Here is a 16,972-nt window from a genome sequence, read left to right as displayed (position 1 = left end):
GGTTTTCCCCCTTCAGTTGTTTCCGAACCTAGGTGACTTTGTAGGCATTTCCCACAAAATATTCCTGGTGAGATTTTTATTAGGTTAGTTCACCATTGCTCCCCCCTCCCCCAATTTTATCTAGGCTCGGGACCAGCATTTGACTGGGACGTATTCATGACACTGTAATCCATGTGTGTTCATGCAGCTGGTTTGCTTGTTCTGGGGAATGAAAAATCTGAGTTTTCAGGCAAAAAAACTTCCTACCGTTAGCCTACTGTAGCTTCCTACAGAGTTAGCCAGTCTCTGTATGAGACCGGCTAACTCACCTTTTTGTCGAAAGCGTTCCTCATGTCACTGATGGGAATTGAACCTAGGTCTTTCAGACCAAAGGGCTTCGTTTATACTGACTGAGCTACAGAGGCTCCATGAAGATTGATACAAAAATATAGATATAAATGTTAATCAGTACTTGGAAGCTACATGCAATATATGCATTGCATGCAATGGAGCATGTAGGACATAAATTACCTCCTGGAAGGTTTACTGTTGGGAGGAAAATGCAAAGCACACACACACACTGAAGGAATACTCTAAAGTAGTACTCCTTCAGTGTGTGCAGTTTAATTTTTTTTTGCAAATAATTTTTTTTTAAACATTATTTGTATTCACTTCTGTCTTTTTATTTTTAACAGCTGTTCTTTACTTGGATACTATTTTTATTTATTTTATTTGAATGCACTTGTAGCTGTGCTTATTTTTAGTTTAATTTATTATTCTTGATATATTTTAGGTCAGAAGCCAAGTCCATAGTCATGTACCTAAATGGTTACAAAAGGCTTGTGACAATGCTCTTACAGAATGCCTGCTTCAGTCAAATGGAGTACAATCTGTTATATTAGGAGTTTTAAATATTTCTAGAGGTTAGCATTATATTTTTATTGGCTCTATTTTTATAACTGCAAGGGTTAGTGGAAAAAGTCTTTGTCAGTGATTTTTTATTTGACATGTGACAGTGTTATCATTATATTAGAGTACGCAAATGAAAGTTGAATTCCTTATCCCATTATTCTGTAAGTTTTTTAATGCCTCTACAGAATACGACTGGCTTTCCATGAAGTCATCAACAGAAAACTGCTACCTTCTCTTTGTAGTATAGGCGATCATGGATGATGATGTAAATGGTTCCATATGAAATGTGAAAAACAGTACCAGCAGCAGAGCTCTTGACCGTTCTAGGTGTTTATCAAGTTCTGATAAACACCTAGAACAAAAATGATATTAAAGCGAGAAAGAACATATCTTAAAATCTTTTATCTCCCCATGTTTCATCAAATTGTAATAATTTGTTCTTTTTCTTTTAGTATATATAAGAAGACATGTCAGAGGTTTTGAAGAAATTCAAAGACACATTGAGGTGTGGGCTGTCATCAAGTTTTTCGTGCAAGGAAAGTCTGCAACTGAGATTCACCAAACTTTGTTTGAGACTTTAGGGGACTGTGCTCCCAGAATATCCAACAGTTGCCAGATGGGTGGCCGAGTTAAAACTGGGCATCCTGAGACAACAGATGTCCCCAGATCAGGAAGACCTTCCGCAGCGATCACACCTGAAAACATTGATGCCTGGGATGATTACGTCTTTAGAAGGTGTGAGGTCATGAAGTATATAGGATAGTGTAGGCTGTGCATTTTAAAAAGTATTCTGACATATTTTTAATGCCAGAATAGTTGTCAGATTTTTCATGATGGTGGTGCATAATTACATGGGCTGAAATGATCTGATCCATGATTTATCAGACCCTAGTCCAGTAATTGCTGGATCGGATGCTAAACAAATATCTCTGATGTATGTATCCTTGCCAAGAATATTTTCTATCAGCTGTAATAAAGGTTGAAACCAGTGTGGGTAGTTGCCTTCTCTTAATGCATAGTATTATGCACATCTGAAAGGAAGTGTACTTTGCATTATTGAATACCAAGGTAACTGATGTATATAGCAGCTTTAAATTCACAAGTAGCTTAGTTGTGAAGATACCTTGCACTCAAACTTCGGTTACTTACACTTAGACAAAGGATCATATTTCAACAACAGTATAATTTATTGGCAAGTATGATGTGATGTATATCATTTTTTTCCACAAAAGTTTACTTATTTTTTCACTTCTTGCAATCTGTTTTGTGAAATGGTTAAAATTGAACTTCTGTTTTTATTGATATTCAGACTTATCAGTTGGCTGCACTACACTAACAGTCTCTTTTCACTTTAGCATCTTGACAATTAAAATCTTCATCACTTCCTTGTATATATTAACAGCCAACATCCTCATTAAATTTATCATGCAAAAAAAAAAAGAGAGAGAGAAATATAACAACTTCTTGATAACATGGGAATTATTCAAACACTGTCTTTCACCATATGCATAAATCCATACACACAGGAAGGTATTTCCATTACAATCATATTCACATAATGTCATCTTTTGCATATTATGTTGTTGAATGACTTTTCTCAATGCTGAGATGCAATGCTAATCCTATCTGCATAATTAGTATCTCAATGTATCTCATGCTATACAGTGTGGAAGAAGGTCTGTTATTAAATAAAGATCACTTTTTCAATTAACCTTCTGTTAGGTATCCTGTTTAAAAAATCAAATATGAATATCTTTAAATTTATCTTTACAAAATACAAGAAAGGAGAGAAGAGTATTATTTTTATACTATTTATATTGTATTGCTACCATTGTGCTTATTTTATATGCAAAGCGTTATCTTCGTTATTCTATAACTTACACTATTATAAGCAGATAGTTATTGTTATAGAATATTTTTAGCATTATTATTGGCTGCACTACACTAACAATCTCTTTTCACTTTAGCATCTTGACAATTAAAACCTTCATCCCTTCCTTGTATATATTAACAGCCAACATCCTCATTAAATTTATTATCAAAAAAAAAAAAAAGAGAGAGAGAGAGAGAGAAAGAGAAATATAACAACAGCAGTTATATTTCTCTGTTATAACACAGAGAGAAATAGTTATAATATATATGTTAATAATAATTAATAATAATGTAAACTTAATCATATAGTGCTGTCATAGTAATCTCGAACACCCCTTGGGGATATATAGGAAATTGATGATGATGAATGTTTTTAATAACATATTTATTTTAATTATTTTAATAGCTGATAAAGATAATATAGATATCCTACAGGATGATTTAAATAAATTAGCAGTGTGGGCAAAGGAGGACAATGTTTGTCAGTTTATCTGTTATTACAGTTCTCTGTTCACTTATTAACCTTAGTGAATCAACACATAAATGTGTGAAATTTCAAGTAGTGCCATCTTCATTGTTGATCAGTTACACATGTTGGGAAAGAGGGGGAATTATTTGAAAAACCTTGCTTTTTATATGTATAAAAACATGTAACTATTTTTCAAATAGTTACACATGTGTTTCTGTGTTTTATATATACTCAAGAGCTTGAAATTTTTTGGCTGTCTTGTTTGTTTGGCCATAGTATGATAGTTTACATCTGCAAGATACCTGGTAAACATCTTGTAGGTCTAGGGACTGTGGCCAGTCTTTGGTGGAGCAGATAAGGGATCCCAATTTTTTTCAATATTTTAAACTGTGTCATCTGCTCTAAATTTTATTTTCTATAACTATTTTTGATCTAACATGATTCCAACCTTTAAATGCCATGACTTTTGTTTTCTTTTGCGAAATTTTTAAATTGTATTGTTGGCTTATTTTTGTTTAATTCATAAACTGATTTTTGAAGGTCATCTTCATTGTCTTGTAATATAATCTGATTATCTGCATACAGCATTGTATTGATAATGGTTCTTCTGGTTAACTGGATACCTCGTTTTATTATTGTTTTCCATATTTTAACAATCTGATCAATATATATATATATATTGAATAGAGTTGGAAATAAGCTACATCTCTGTCTGACATCGGTTTATTTCATTCTCTTCTGTTAATTTATTACCTAACTATAACGGTCTTTTTGTATCTATAAACTTTGTATAGCTTGTACCAAATGTAATGGATATCCATGTTTTTTCATTATATTCCATGCTTCTGTTTATTTTATCAAAGGCTTTCTCGTAATCTCTAAAGGCTGTTTGAGTCTGAATTAAATTCTCGTCTTTTTTTCAGTAATTTGTTTTAGCACATAAATATTGTCTATACATGATCTTCCATGTCTGAAACCATTTTGTTTTTCTGAGAGTAGAGTGTTTACAATATTTCTGAATCTTTTATTCAGGATTTTACTGTAAATTTTTTAACCTGTATTTAATAAACTTATTCCTCTGTAATTTCCACAATCATCTCTGTCTCCTTTCTTAAATATAGATATGACCTTAGCTTTTAACCAATCTGATGGAACCACACATTTTCTCCAACAGTTATTTATCAATTTTAAGAATCTGTGATGTAAATATCTCTGCCATATTTCCAAATTCTTTCTGTTTCTCTGTATTCATGCCATCTAATCTGGTTAATTTTCTATTTTTTGATACTTTTTTTCCCTAATTTTATTGGTTCTATATCAGTGTTGATTACTTCATTAATATTTTCTGTTATTAAATTTGGGTCATACCATAAATTCTTCTAATGTTCTATCCATCATTTCTCTTGTATTATGTTGATTTGTATTATATCTATTACTTTGTTGTTTAATTCCTTAATATTTTGTAGGCTGTGTCTTGTCTTCCATGTATGTCTTTTTCTATTTTATTAATAAATCTGTCCGAAGAATCTCGGTGAGATTTCTGTATTATGGTTTTCGCTATATTTCTTTGGTTTTTGTATATTTCTTCTGTTTCCTTTGTATGTTTTTGAAGGAGTGATTTGTATGCCATTTGTTTTTCTTTTATTGCATTTTCTATATATTCGTTTCAGATTTTTAATGTTTTCCTTTTTAATATTTTATTTTTCTTTCCAGGTACTTTGAGGCTTCTTTATGGATTATCTTTATTAAAATGTTCCATCTTTCTATTTCTTCACTGATTTGGGCTTCTTTTAGGTAATCTGTTAATCATGATTGATATAATATCTAATGCTTTCTTCTTATAATAGATATATTATTATTATTATTATTACGGGTATCTCCATGGAGTCAGTAGACTCATCGCGGGAGACCCAAACTAGCAAAACAATATCTGTCATATCTCTTCTTGAATTCATTTACAGATGAAGAGCTCATATACTTTGTATACTTGTTCTATTTCTTGTTTTTCTTATTTACTTCCTTTCTCCATTTTGCTAGTATTTCTGTTTTAGAGACTACTAAATAATGATCTGAAAAAATTTCACTTCCTCTGTAAACAAGTACATCTCTCACACATGGAGCCAGTTTCTGATTAGTGATGATATAATGAATTATAGATCTTGTTCCTCTGCCATTCCAAGTATATTTTTTTATTTATTTATTTTTTAAATTGTTATTTTAAAATTATTGAAAGTACAAAAGTCTAATAGTTCTTGACCATTGTTATTCATGGAAATTTCTCCATATTTTCCTAAATTATTTGGAATTGGATTATTTCCAACTGTAGCATTAAGATCTCCTGCTATTAATATATAGTCATTTTTATTACATTTATTTAGTAGGTTCTCATAAAATTGTTTGGAATCCTCTTTCCTACTTTCTTCAGAGGCATATACTCCTATGATATTTAAATAGCTTCTATTTGTTTTTAATTTAACTGTTATAATTCGATCATTTACAAAATTGTACTTTCGTATTTTATTTGCCATTTATTATCGATTCAAATGGCCACACCACTAGAAGCTCTGATATGTTGGTTCACTCTACTATATGGCATAGTAAAACCATTTATATCTTTTGTTCCCTTTAATTTCTTTTTTGTTTCTGTTATCATGGCTATATTAATATTTTTAGTTTTTAGTTGTTTTACCAGTTCTAATTTCTTTGTTGTTATGCTTTGTACATTCCACATGTCCACTTTTAAAATATCCGAGATTCCTAATCATTTACCTTGTTCTTTCTTGGTTGTTTTCCATTGTTTTGGTCTGATGAATTTTCCATTTCCAGCATCTGAGTTATAGAAATTTTTTACTTGGTAAGGTAACCAGCCTTATGGAAAACCTCAACCTGGAGGACTAGTTTGTCCCCCTACCGCTCGACTTGTCCAGCTAGGGAGGCCCTACCAGTAGCTTAGCTACTGCTAGTATAGCTCTTGAGGTCATTGGTGTTCGTAAGCCTCCTTACCATGTCAAGGTGGAGATACTATTAAGGAGGAGCAATTTTTTTAGCATAACAATTCAAAAGTTGGTTATAGTAAGTGATTTCATTATAGTTCTGTTTGTTACAGTGAGAGTTGACTATAATACATAACATTATTATTCAGATACTGTTTGATATGGTATTTTTCTTCTTATTATTATTATTATGGGCAACTCCAAGGAGTCCTTAGACTCATCGAGGGAGGCCCAACATCATATCGAGAATAACTATTCAACATTCACACAATATCTATCATACTTTACCTTGAACTCATTTACAGTCATGGCACTCACAACAGACTCTGGCAGCTTATTCCACTCATTCACCACTCTCCAAGTAAAAAACCTAGCTCTAACACCCTTGCTAACCACACTCTTACCAAGCTTCCGTGGATGGCCCCTAGTCCTCCCACTACTAGTCCTGTTCTCAAAAATATCTTCAGAATTAATCTTATAGAAACCCTTCAGTAATTTGAATGTCTCAATCATATCACCACCTTTTCCGCCTATCAACCAATTTCTGCAGCCCACAAATCTTCAACCTGTTCTCATAAGGTTCATTCCATAGTCCTGCTATCATCTTGGTCACTCGTCTCTGGATCCTCTCCACCTCCTCCCCATCAAGAAGAAACCCTGGCGCCCATATCTGGGCACAGTAGTCTAGATGGGGTCTTATCAAGGCTCGATACAGAGTAACTGCTTGTTAAAGTGTTTTTCAGCAACCAAGTGATTAGATGAGCTGATTTTTCCACTTTTGCAATGTGTCCCCTAAACTTCAACTCCCTATCCACCAACACTCCCAAATCCCTGGACTCGTCAATCTCCTGGAGTACGGTTCCACCAATGTGATATACTGCTGCTAATCTTTTCACCCCAAAATGCAAAACCTTATATTTTTTCACATTAAATTGACATCCATTCGCCTTAGCCCAGTCCTCCAAACTATCCAAATCATCGTTCAAAATTTTGACATCCTGAGCATTCACTAGTGCTCTATTCAACTTTGCATCATCCGCAAACAAATGCACAGTTCCTCTCAGATCCTTCCCTATATCTCTAATGAACAAATTAAACAGTAGTGGTCCAAGTTATGCAGAGAACCGACCAGGGCTTCTGACCTAATGTCCAATCCTCACCTTCTCGTAGTGCACCCTGTTGGGTATCTACTTGGATACTGAACAAACGAGGATGGGCTGACAATTTGGGATTTAGCTGGCAAAATTGTATTCTTATTGGTTAAACCAAAATAAATAATGATGGTACAAACATGACAAAATTTCATGCCAGCTGGGGCATCCAACGGTTAAACAAGCCCCATGTTGTTTTTGCCAGGGAACCAGGGCAAACAGCGAAAAGTCAGCTACTGGAACAAATCTGAAAACACACCCCAACTCAACATCACCAGAGTTAAAGATCAGTACTATCAACATAAGAAGCCAGAATAGCAAAGAAATGGAGCAAGTTGAGGAATTAGATCGACATTATAGGGGTGACTGAAACAAAAAAGACAAAAACTGGTGAGATCTTTCTGAGCAATAAATACAAAATGTTATATTCAGGCAATGACAATCAAGGAAATGAAGGAGTAGCCATAGTATTCAACACAAAATATGATTCTAATCTTCTTGACTGGCAGGCAGTGTCAAGTAGGGTGATGTGGACAAATATAAGAATGGGGAACTGGACAATGAGACTTATTTGTGCCTGTGGTCCCACAGAAGTTTCTACTAAGGTAGAAGTGGAAGAATTTTTTGAGGCTTCAGAAAAAGCAACTGACACAATGAAAAAGGAAAAGTTGGTCCTTGTTGGGGATCTAAATAGCAGAGTAGGAAATGATTGTGAGACATACAAAATTATTTTGAGAAAATTTGGAGAAAAGAGCAAAGCTAGTAATAATGGCAAATATCTGTTGGATTTCTGCTCAGGATATGGACTAATTATTATTACTAACACCATGTTCCAACATAAAAATGTGCACAAATTCACATGGAAAGAAGAGGCAAGGAATAAGAAAAGTCTCACTGACTATGTTATTGTTGATAGTGATGTTATCTCCCTGGTGCAGGACACCAGAGTGTACAGAAGATTTGAAATTGGAAGTGATCACTATTTAGTCTTGAGCAGGATAAAATTGAATTTCATATTGAAAAGAATAACATGTAAGAAAGTTTTACAGCGAATTAAAGTTGAGCAGCTCTCAGATGTGAACTATAGACTAAAATACACAAAGATTATTGAAGAAAAAATGAAAGAGTTTGAGAACAGGAATCAAACCTTGGAGATTCAGTGGCAAGCCTTGAAGAAAGCCCTGATTGATTCAGCTAGAGAGGCATGTGGTGAAGTTGTCTGCAAGGATAGAAAAATTAGAACTCCATGGTGGACACAGGAAGTTAAAGAGGCAGTGAAGGAAAAGAAGAAAGCATATCAAAAGTTCCTGGCAAATAAGTCAGCTTGTGCTCTTAGAGAATACAAAGACAAATGCAAGAATGCTAAACACTGTGTAAAACTAGCTAAACAAAAGTCATGGGAGGACTTTTTCAAGAATATAGAAAATAAATATCAAGAAGGTGGCAAAATATTCTGGAGGTTGTTGAAGAAGCTTAGGAATGGAGAAAAGAGTGCTGTAAAAGGAGTTAGAGATGATAAAGTGACATGAAAACGGGAGAAAAAGATATCCTTGAAGTATGGAGTCATTACTTTGAAAAACTGCTAAATGAAACACTGACTAGGTATGCAGTCAGGAATACATATCCATACTTGAAGTAGAAAAAGCCATCAAAGGCTTGAAATGTGGAAAGGCAGCAAAAGTAGATGATATTCGACCAGAAATGCTGAAGTATGGTGGTATAAGAGTCTTACAGTGGCTGCACTGCATAGTTCAGAAAGCCTGGACAGAGGGACGAATTCCCGATGATTGGAGTAGAGCTCTCATAGTACCCATATATAAAAAGGGAAATAAAACTGAATGTGAGAATTACAGAGGTATTTCCCTACTGAGTGTTCCTGGCAAGATCTATGCAAGTATACTTGAGAAACAGTTGAGAAGAATTGTGGAAGAAAAGTTTGGTGAAGAACAAGCTGGATTCAGGCCAAATCGAGGCTGTCACGATCAGATCTCCACTTTACGACAAATAGTTGAGAAAGCATGGGAATATAACAAAGATCTGTATTTAAGTTTTATTGATTTGGAAAAGGCATATGACAAGGTGCCAAGAGAGAAGCTGTTCAATACGCTACAGTTATATGGTGTCAATGGGACATTACATCAAGTAATACTTAGTCTTTATTTAATTATAAGTCAACAGTTAGAATTGAAGGAAGTACAGGAAGATCGTTTAATGTTAAATCTGGTGTGAGACAAGATCCCCTCTGTTATTCATTATCTATATGGATCACATTATGAAGGAAAGTGGTATTAAACATGATATCAGAATTGGAGATGTTAATGTCAGCTCTTTGGTTTATCCGGACATTGTTATACTTCTAAATAAATCCGATACAAATTTGCAAGATTTTATGACTAAATTGAATAACTGTTGTAATAGATATGGTATGAAGGTCAGCAATTAAAAGACAAAGACAATGAAAATAGGTAGAATTGTTGAAAATGTCAACTGTGTTGTGAATGGGGAATCTGTGGAACAAGTAAAACAAAACATTTCATCTAATTAGGCATGATTTTTAGTGAAGATGGTAAATTAAATATGGAAATAGACAACAGAATCAACAAAGCTGGTATGGTAAGAAGTCAAATGAATAAATTCATATGGAATAAGAGAGAAATTAGTCAGAACACTAAATTAGCTGTATACAAGACAGTGTTCAAACCAGTTTTAACTTATGGATCTGAGTGCTGGGTCAGAAGTAAAACACTTGACCAAAGACTAGAGACTGCAGATATGAGAGTCCTGAGAATGATTAGAGACATGAACAGATGGCATCAGTGGCAATATCATATTAAAAACGAGGACATTAGGAAAGAACTTGACATTATCAGCATCCAGGAATGTGTTAGCACAGCTAATCTCAGGTGGTATGGTCACTTAAACAGAATGGGCAAGGAAAGATTAGCAAAACAAGTATTCTCTGCCTGGTTAGCAGGAAAACGACCCAGAGGAAGTCCAAGATATAGATGGAATGATACAGTAAAAAGTGCCTTGGAAGATAGAAATATAAGATCTGATAATGTTGGAGTCTTGACAAGTAACAGACTGATTTGGAGAAAAATTGTAGATAGGAAGTTTGTAATGATGTAAATTTTTCATGTAGTACTATCATATCCTGTACACCTCTTGAGGGTACATGTGAGGAATTTGATGATGATGATGATTACTTGCTATGTAGCAAAAAAATCTTTTAGGTTTTCTTTTGCATGCTTTGCTAATTTTCTCTTATAATCTGATTTAGTCTTCCTTACCATATTTTTTATCCTTCTTTCTTGTGCTTTATATTGCTCATCAGCGTGCTGATTAGCTTTTTTGTTTATTCCTTCCACGTTGCTTTCTTTCTTTGACTCCTACTTCATGCTACTCATTCACTTAATCTCTGCTTGGTTTATCCTCCTGACCTGGATATGCAGTCTGATGCTGCCTCACTCAAACTTTCCCTGACCACTTCCCATGCACTAATGACATCTATTCCATGTAGCTTCTTATGCCATGACACTGCTCCAAGTTGCCTCCTAAATTTTGTCATAATTGCTAGTTTTGTAGTGCCACATAAACCCTTTCTTGACTGAAAATTTCACAAGACTGTATGGTCACTTTCCCTGATCAGAAGTAGAGTAGCTACTGTAGTTATAGATATATCTTTTTATGCTGTTACCAGATCCAGTGCTCTCAAACCCCCTGGTTCCCTCCATTATGTGCTGTTTTAGGCAATTAGCCCTTAGTAACTGTATAAATTCCATTTCCATTTTTCCATGTGCCCTTTCCTCTTTCTAATCTATATTCCCATAGTTGAAGTCTCACATGATAATTACTTGTCATGCACTCATTGTGCTAATCTGCTGATGCATGCTATCTACATCTTCTTCTGGACCCTCAAGTCTATTATCAACTACCGACAATATATTGTGTCCTACTGGCCTCTATTTCTATTTCACACCAGGCCAAGCTCAACTTGGCCAAAAATTATTGGCCAATAAGTTTTGGCCAAGTTGAGCTGACCAGTGCCAAAAACTCCTCTTTTTTAATACTTTGGGTATTTGTGTACATGCATTTTGATATCCCCTTGGGCCCACAGACCCAAGGGGATGTGAAAATGCATGTACCTTACCTGTCCATTCAGATTTGAAGCCTGGGAAACTGTACCTAGCTCCTCACAAGCATTCCTTCACTCATACCTCTCTATCCCAGGGGTGGCTATACATGCTTGATTGTCCCCCCCCCTCAATATCACTACTTTCCCAGGTTTTGTACTTCTAAACTCTCACTGAATAACACTTTCCACTTTCTCCAAGCATTTCACTTCAAAACCATTCAAGTGCAGTCCATTAGGCATATACAGGTTCTTCCTACCATCTTCTCATTGACTCATTGGCAATCATGGTTCTTCTCAATTCTGTCCTATCATATCGAGGCAGCAGACTCACAATCTTTACTTTCTTACTCTTCATTTTTGTTTCTTCTAACAACTCTTTCATATCCTCTCTCATTGCATATTTCTCACCTTTCAAATCATTTGTGCTTTGCTAACTGCTTCACCACTTGGAGAACCCATTTGGGTTTCTCAAGTGGTGAAGGAGAGTTCTATTTCAAGCCATCAAAGAGTGGAATGCAATGCTGCTTTCCATCAGATCAAGGCAAAACTTATTAATCCTTCTAAAACGAATGTCACTGGAATCAAATGATCTGACATAGCTTTAATTAAATATTAGAAGACAGAATAAAGTTATTATACCACAAATGTCATCTTGAGCAAAAGGACTTTTCTAATTTCATTTGATTTTTTTTGCACTGCTTTTTAACTTTTAGACCAGTTGAAAATTAGAAGGAGTAGTAATTTATAATTCAGTTCATGGAACTCAGAAGGGAGATGCAATTGGAAATCTTCAAAATGAGCATAAAATTTTAATCAATTTGTATAGCACATGTTTCATTCAGTGATTAAGTATGGGACATTCATCTGCTGCAATTTTAAGCTAAAGATGAGAGCTTCTACTGAAATATTATTCTATATAAATTTTTGAAATTAAAACAAGTCTCACAATTGGAAAGTGAGTAATGCAATTTAACAAACAAGTAAAGTTCAAATATAATTATTAAAATAAATGTTATTTGAAAATATTATTTATAAATTTCATTGATAATGATTTCAATGCAAACATTTGAAAACAGTATGACAGTAATATCCTTGAATGAAAGGACTTGACTAATTTTATTTGACTTTCTTTTGTTCATTTTTTCAATAGTTTTTGTAGCTATTCAAAAATGGGCTGTCACAAAACAAATCATGTGTGTTCATCTTTTGCTCTTAATGGTTCTAGTATGGAAGCAAAAGCAAAGTACTTACTATAATATAGTTTTGAATTACTCTTCTACTACAAATTTCACAATGCATTTGGAGAGACACCATCAGAAAGAATTTATTTTGCTAATGAGAAAAAATGAGACTTCACTGAATAAAAAATTACTCCCTCAAGATGATAAAGCAGAAGAAAATTAGGCTTCAGAATGCATGAAAACTTAAAAACCTGTTCTTGTCTATCAGTCGGCATTAAAATCAAAAGTCTGGCTTCTTCAGGACATGTGTAATGGTACATGGAACTAACGTTTGATAGTAAAAAAAAAAATGGAGTAACACAGTCAAATAAATTAAAACGGCATGCAACATCATAAGCATGGAACGTACTGTATCAGTCATTATTTATTGAGTGTATTATATTTTTTTGGCAAAATGAAATTCTGGTAATCTGAGCAACTTATTAGACTTTTCCAGATGTCCTTCAGAATCATTCCTTGATTTCTGTTTAGATTTTATCCAGAGTGGAGTACAATGGCGGCTTCTTTGAAGTTTCTACATCGAAAATCCTCTTCTGTGTAGAGCATGGAGCGTTTATCCCAGTCGATGATGTGGTTAAAGATCGGGAAGTGATGGACTAATCCTGAAGTATCTGTTTTTTTGTGGTTGTTAACGTCTCTCTTACATGTTCTTTTTTTTTTTTTTTTTTCGAATTTCCAGGCTTCTCAACATTTGTCCTATGTAATTTAATCCACAGGAACATGCAATGTTGTATACACCAGCATATTTGAAGAAGGCATTAATGTCCTTTGGTGATCTTAAAATATGGTGTATTGTCTTGACAGGTTTGAGAGCAACTCTGACGTTGAAAGACTTAAGGAGTTTGGCAATTTTTGTTGACACTGAGCCTGCATAAGGGATGAAGATGGATGATGTATATTACATGATAGAAGATTGCTGTTCTGGAAGGTTTCTATGAAGAATCTTTTTGATTATATTTCTTGGGTAATCATTGTTTACTAGGGTCTGAGATATGAGAGTGAGTTCATCAAGGAGATCTTTTTCTTCTGAGATAATGTTAGTCGCTCTATTTTTAAGCATATGTATTATGCTGAGTTTCTGTCCAATATGGTAAGTCGATTTGAAGTGCAGATAATTCCATTGTGTGTTGGTTTTCGATAGATTGTGAGCTGGATTTGTCCATCCTCTTGTTTCTTGATTAGTGTATCTAGAAAGCAATTGGCTATTCTTTTCAAGCTCTAAGGTGAACTGTATTTTTTGGTGGAAGGAATTTATTTTTGTAAGAAATTCAAATAAGGTTATTTCTGTGCCTCTCCAAATTATGAAAACATCATCTACACATCTCCACCAAACCAAGCTTTGGGTTTAATTTGGAAAGGACGTCAGTTTCTAGTTTTTCCATGAACAGATCAGCGCAGGGAGGTGATAAGGGACTGCCCATGGCTAAGCCATCAAGTTGCTCATATAATGTGTCATTCACTTTGAAATAATTAGATTTGAGGAACTGATGAAAAAGCTGAGCTGTGTCATGTGGATAGAGATTGTCTAGGATGTTGATAACTTCTTCAACAGGTCCATTGGTAAATAACGAAACCACGTCTAAGCTTGTGAGGATGTCTGTTTTTTTTAAGATGGAGTTGCCTTTTAATTTTTTCAGTGAAATGCTTAGAATTCTTTATGAAAGAAATTGTTTTTTTTATATTTTCTTTCAATGGACGGGCTAGATGTTTAGCTAATAGATATGTAGGAGAATTTCTTCCATCGACAATCGGACGGAACAGAACTCCAATTTTGTGCACTTTTGGGGCACCATATAAGTGTGGCATCAGTGGGTATTAGATTTCGATCCAACTTTAAAAAAATCAAAAAGAGACTAATAACCTATTATAGAACATGACAAGTTGGTCTTTAGACTTACAACGAAGTCTGAAATCTCTACACTCATACATGCCATTTTAATTTATTTGACTGTGTTACTCTTTTTTTTTTTTTTTACTAGCAAACGTTACTTCCATGTACCGTTACACATGTCCTGAAGAAGCCAGACAGAACTGCTGGTGAAACTTGTAGGCAATTCTTGTATATATTTTACAAAAATCTCTGGTCAACTAATAAAGGCAATGTAAAGTTCCAGTTTAATATATAAGTGACCAAATACAACACAGAGCCTGTGAATCCCTTTTTAATACTTTCAGGTAAATAGATACTAAAAAGAAGACCATTTTCGGCAATAAAAGATAGTGGCCTTGCAAAATCATAGATCCCATTAATCTTTTTACTGTTAAGTTTGAGTTTTCTTGAGCAGTTTAAAAACGGTGTCCTTGCTGAGCTCGAGTATGCTCATTTACCCTTTTGCACTTAAAAAATCTCCTCTGAAACAACTTTTAAACATTTGAATTTTGTGGGCATGTAGACATATCTATTATGAACATAATTCAGTTAAACTCAAACACTTCTCCGTTTTAATCTACTAACGAGGAAAATATTTGCACTTTTACCTGTAGCAGGAGAAATTTTACAGCCAATGTGTCACATGGTCAGCGTCTTCCCATGGATTAGTGTGAAATGTGCATGCTGACCATAAGCCATAAAAAATTTTTTCTTGTATAATGACACCTGTAAAGTATCCTTAGCTAGAGAATAATATGTAAATATTTCATCTTATGTATCATAAGACATCATCAGTACAATTATCGAAACAATAGGAATTGAATTAGAGAACAGTAGAGTGCATGCTTAAGTTGGAATCCCTCTAGGTATATAGTCGTGCATTAATGGATTAAACTATTGGGCAGAAATTAAAATTAATTAAATCAAATTAAAATATATAAGCAATAAATTTTTTAACACCATTAAGGATAACAATTTCTTAAACTTTTGGAATAGTGAGGCATTCATTAAGATTGAGATTAGGTCTATGAAGTAGGATTTCAGCACTTTATTATTATTATTATTACCCAAGACCCCATGGAGTCAAAGACTCATCTGAGAGGCCCTTTTATCATACACACAGCTCATCATACTGTGCTTTAAACACAATCAAATTCTCTGCAGACACCATACTCTCAGGCAAGTCATTCCAATCATTCACAACTCTGCATGAAAAAACCTGCTTCTCACTCCCCTATTCACACCCTCTTTATACAGTTTCCAGGGATGACCTCTGGTTCTCCCCTGATCTCCCACTATTTTCTGTAGAACCTCTCTAGCATTGATCCTATAACAACCCCTTAATAACTTGTAGGTCGTTATCATATCTCCCCTCCTCCTCCTATCCACCAGACTCTGCAAGTTGCATCTTCTCAATCTTTCCTCATACTCGACATTCCAGAGGTTAGAAATTACCTTAGTCGGTCGCCTCTGGACCCTCTCCAACATCTCTTCATCCTTCTGAAAATCAGGTGACCAAATCTGGGTGCAATAGTCCATGTGTGGCCTAATCAAAGCCTTATACAATGGAACAAGAATCTCTCTACTTCTACAAGTCAGTGTCCTCCTCATCATTCCCAGAAGCCTTTGTGTTGTTGTTGTCACAATTTTGGTGGTGTGTCCCCTAAATTTCAGATCCTTATCCACTATCACCCCCAGATCTCTTATTTCCTCCACCTCCAGTAATATGGCCTCACCAAGCATAAATTCTGCATCCCATCTTTGTTTTCCAAATTTTAAAACCTTACATTTTGCAACATTGAACTCGCATCCCCATTCCAGTGCCCAATCACTCAATTTATTCAAGTCTTCTTGTAAGGCCGCAACATATTCTCTACTCTTCATGGTTCGTCCCAACTTTGTATCATCTGCAAACAACTGAATATCTCCATCCAAATCTTCACCAATCTCATTAATATACAAGTTAAACAGTAATGGCCCTAAAACCGACCTCTGAGGCACACCTCTAGTGACTTTCCTTTTCCTGGATATCACTCCCCCATACACAACTTGTTGATACCTATCAGATAGCCAGTCTCCAATCCAATGCACCAATCTAATATTCAACCCCATCCGCTCTAGTTTGACTATCAACTTATCATGCGGTAATCTGTCAAAAGCCTTTGCAAAATCCAAGTATATTACTGTGTATCCTTCTTCTCTGTCAAAGGAAGCTGTCACCTTATTATAATAAGTAACTAGATTACTAAAACATGACCTCCCTTTAGCAAATCCATGCTGTCCATCAAAGATAATACCATCGTTGTTGTCAACCCATTTCTGGATCCTAGTTCTCACAAGCTTCTCCAAC

The 16,972-nt window shown here is 34.7% G+C and overlaps 1 protein-coding gene across 1 annotated transcript in view; it reads left to right on the top strand.

Annotated features, from left to right (window-relative positions):
- The window catches only part of Tango6 (transport and golgi organization 6), a 410,302-nt gene that overhangs the window by 102,796 nt on the left and 290,534 nt on the right, over positions 1-16,972 (top strand). The window contains exon 6 of the mRNA XM_090391522.1: positions 773-902. Coding sequence (XP_090247648.1) covers positions 773-902 — 130 coding nt within the window. The remainder of the gene's footprint in view (positions 1-772; positions 903-16,972) is intronic.

This window comes from Typopeltis vanoorti, chromosome 4 (genome assembly GCF_054136105.1).
Source record: "Typopeltis vanoorti isolate ZY-2024b chromosome 4, IOZ_Tvanoo_1.0, whole genome shotgun sequence".
NCBI lineage: Eukaryota > Metazoa > Arthropoda > Arachnida > Uropygi > Thelyphonidae > Typopeltis > Typopeltis vanoorti.
This window is presented reverse-complemented; position numbering and strand designations above follow the sequence as displayed.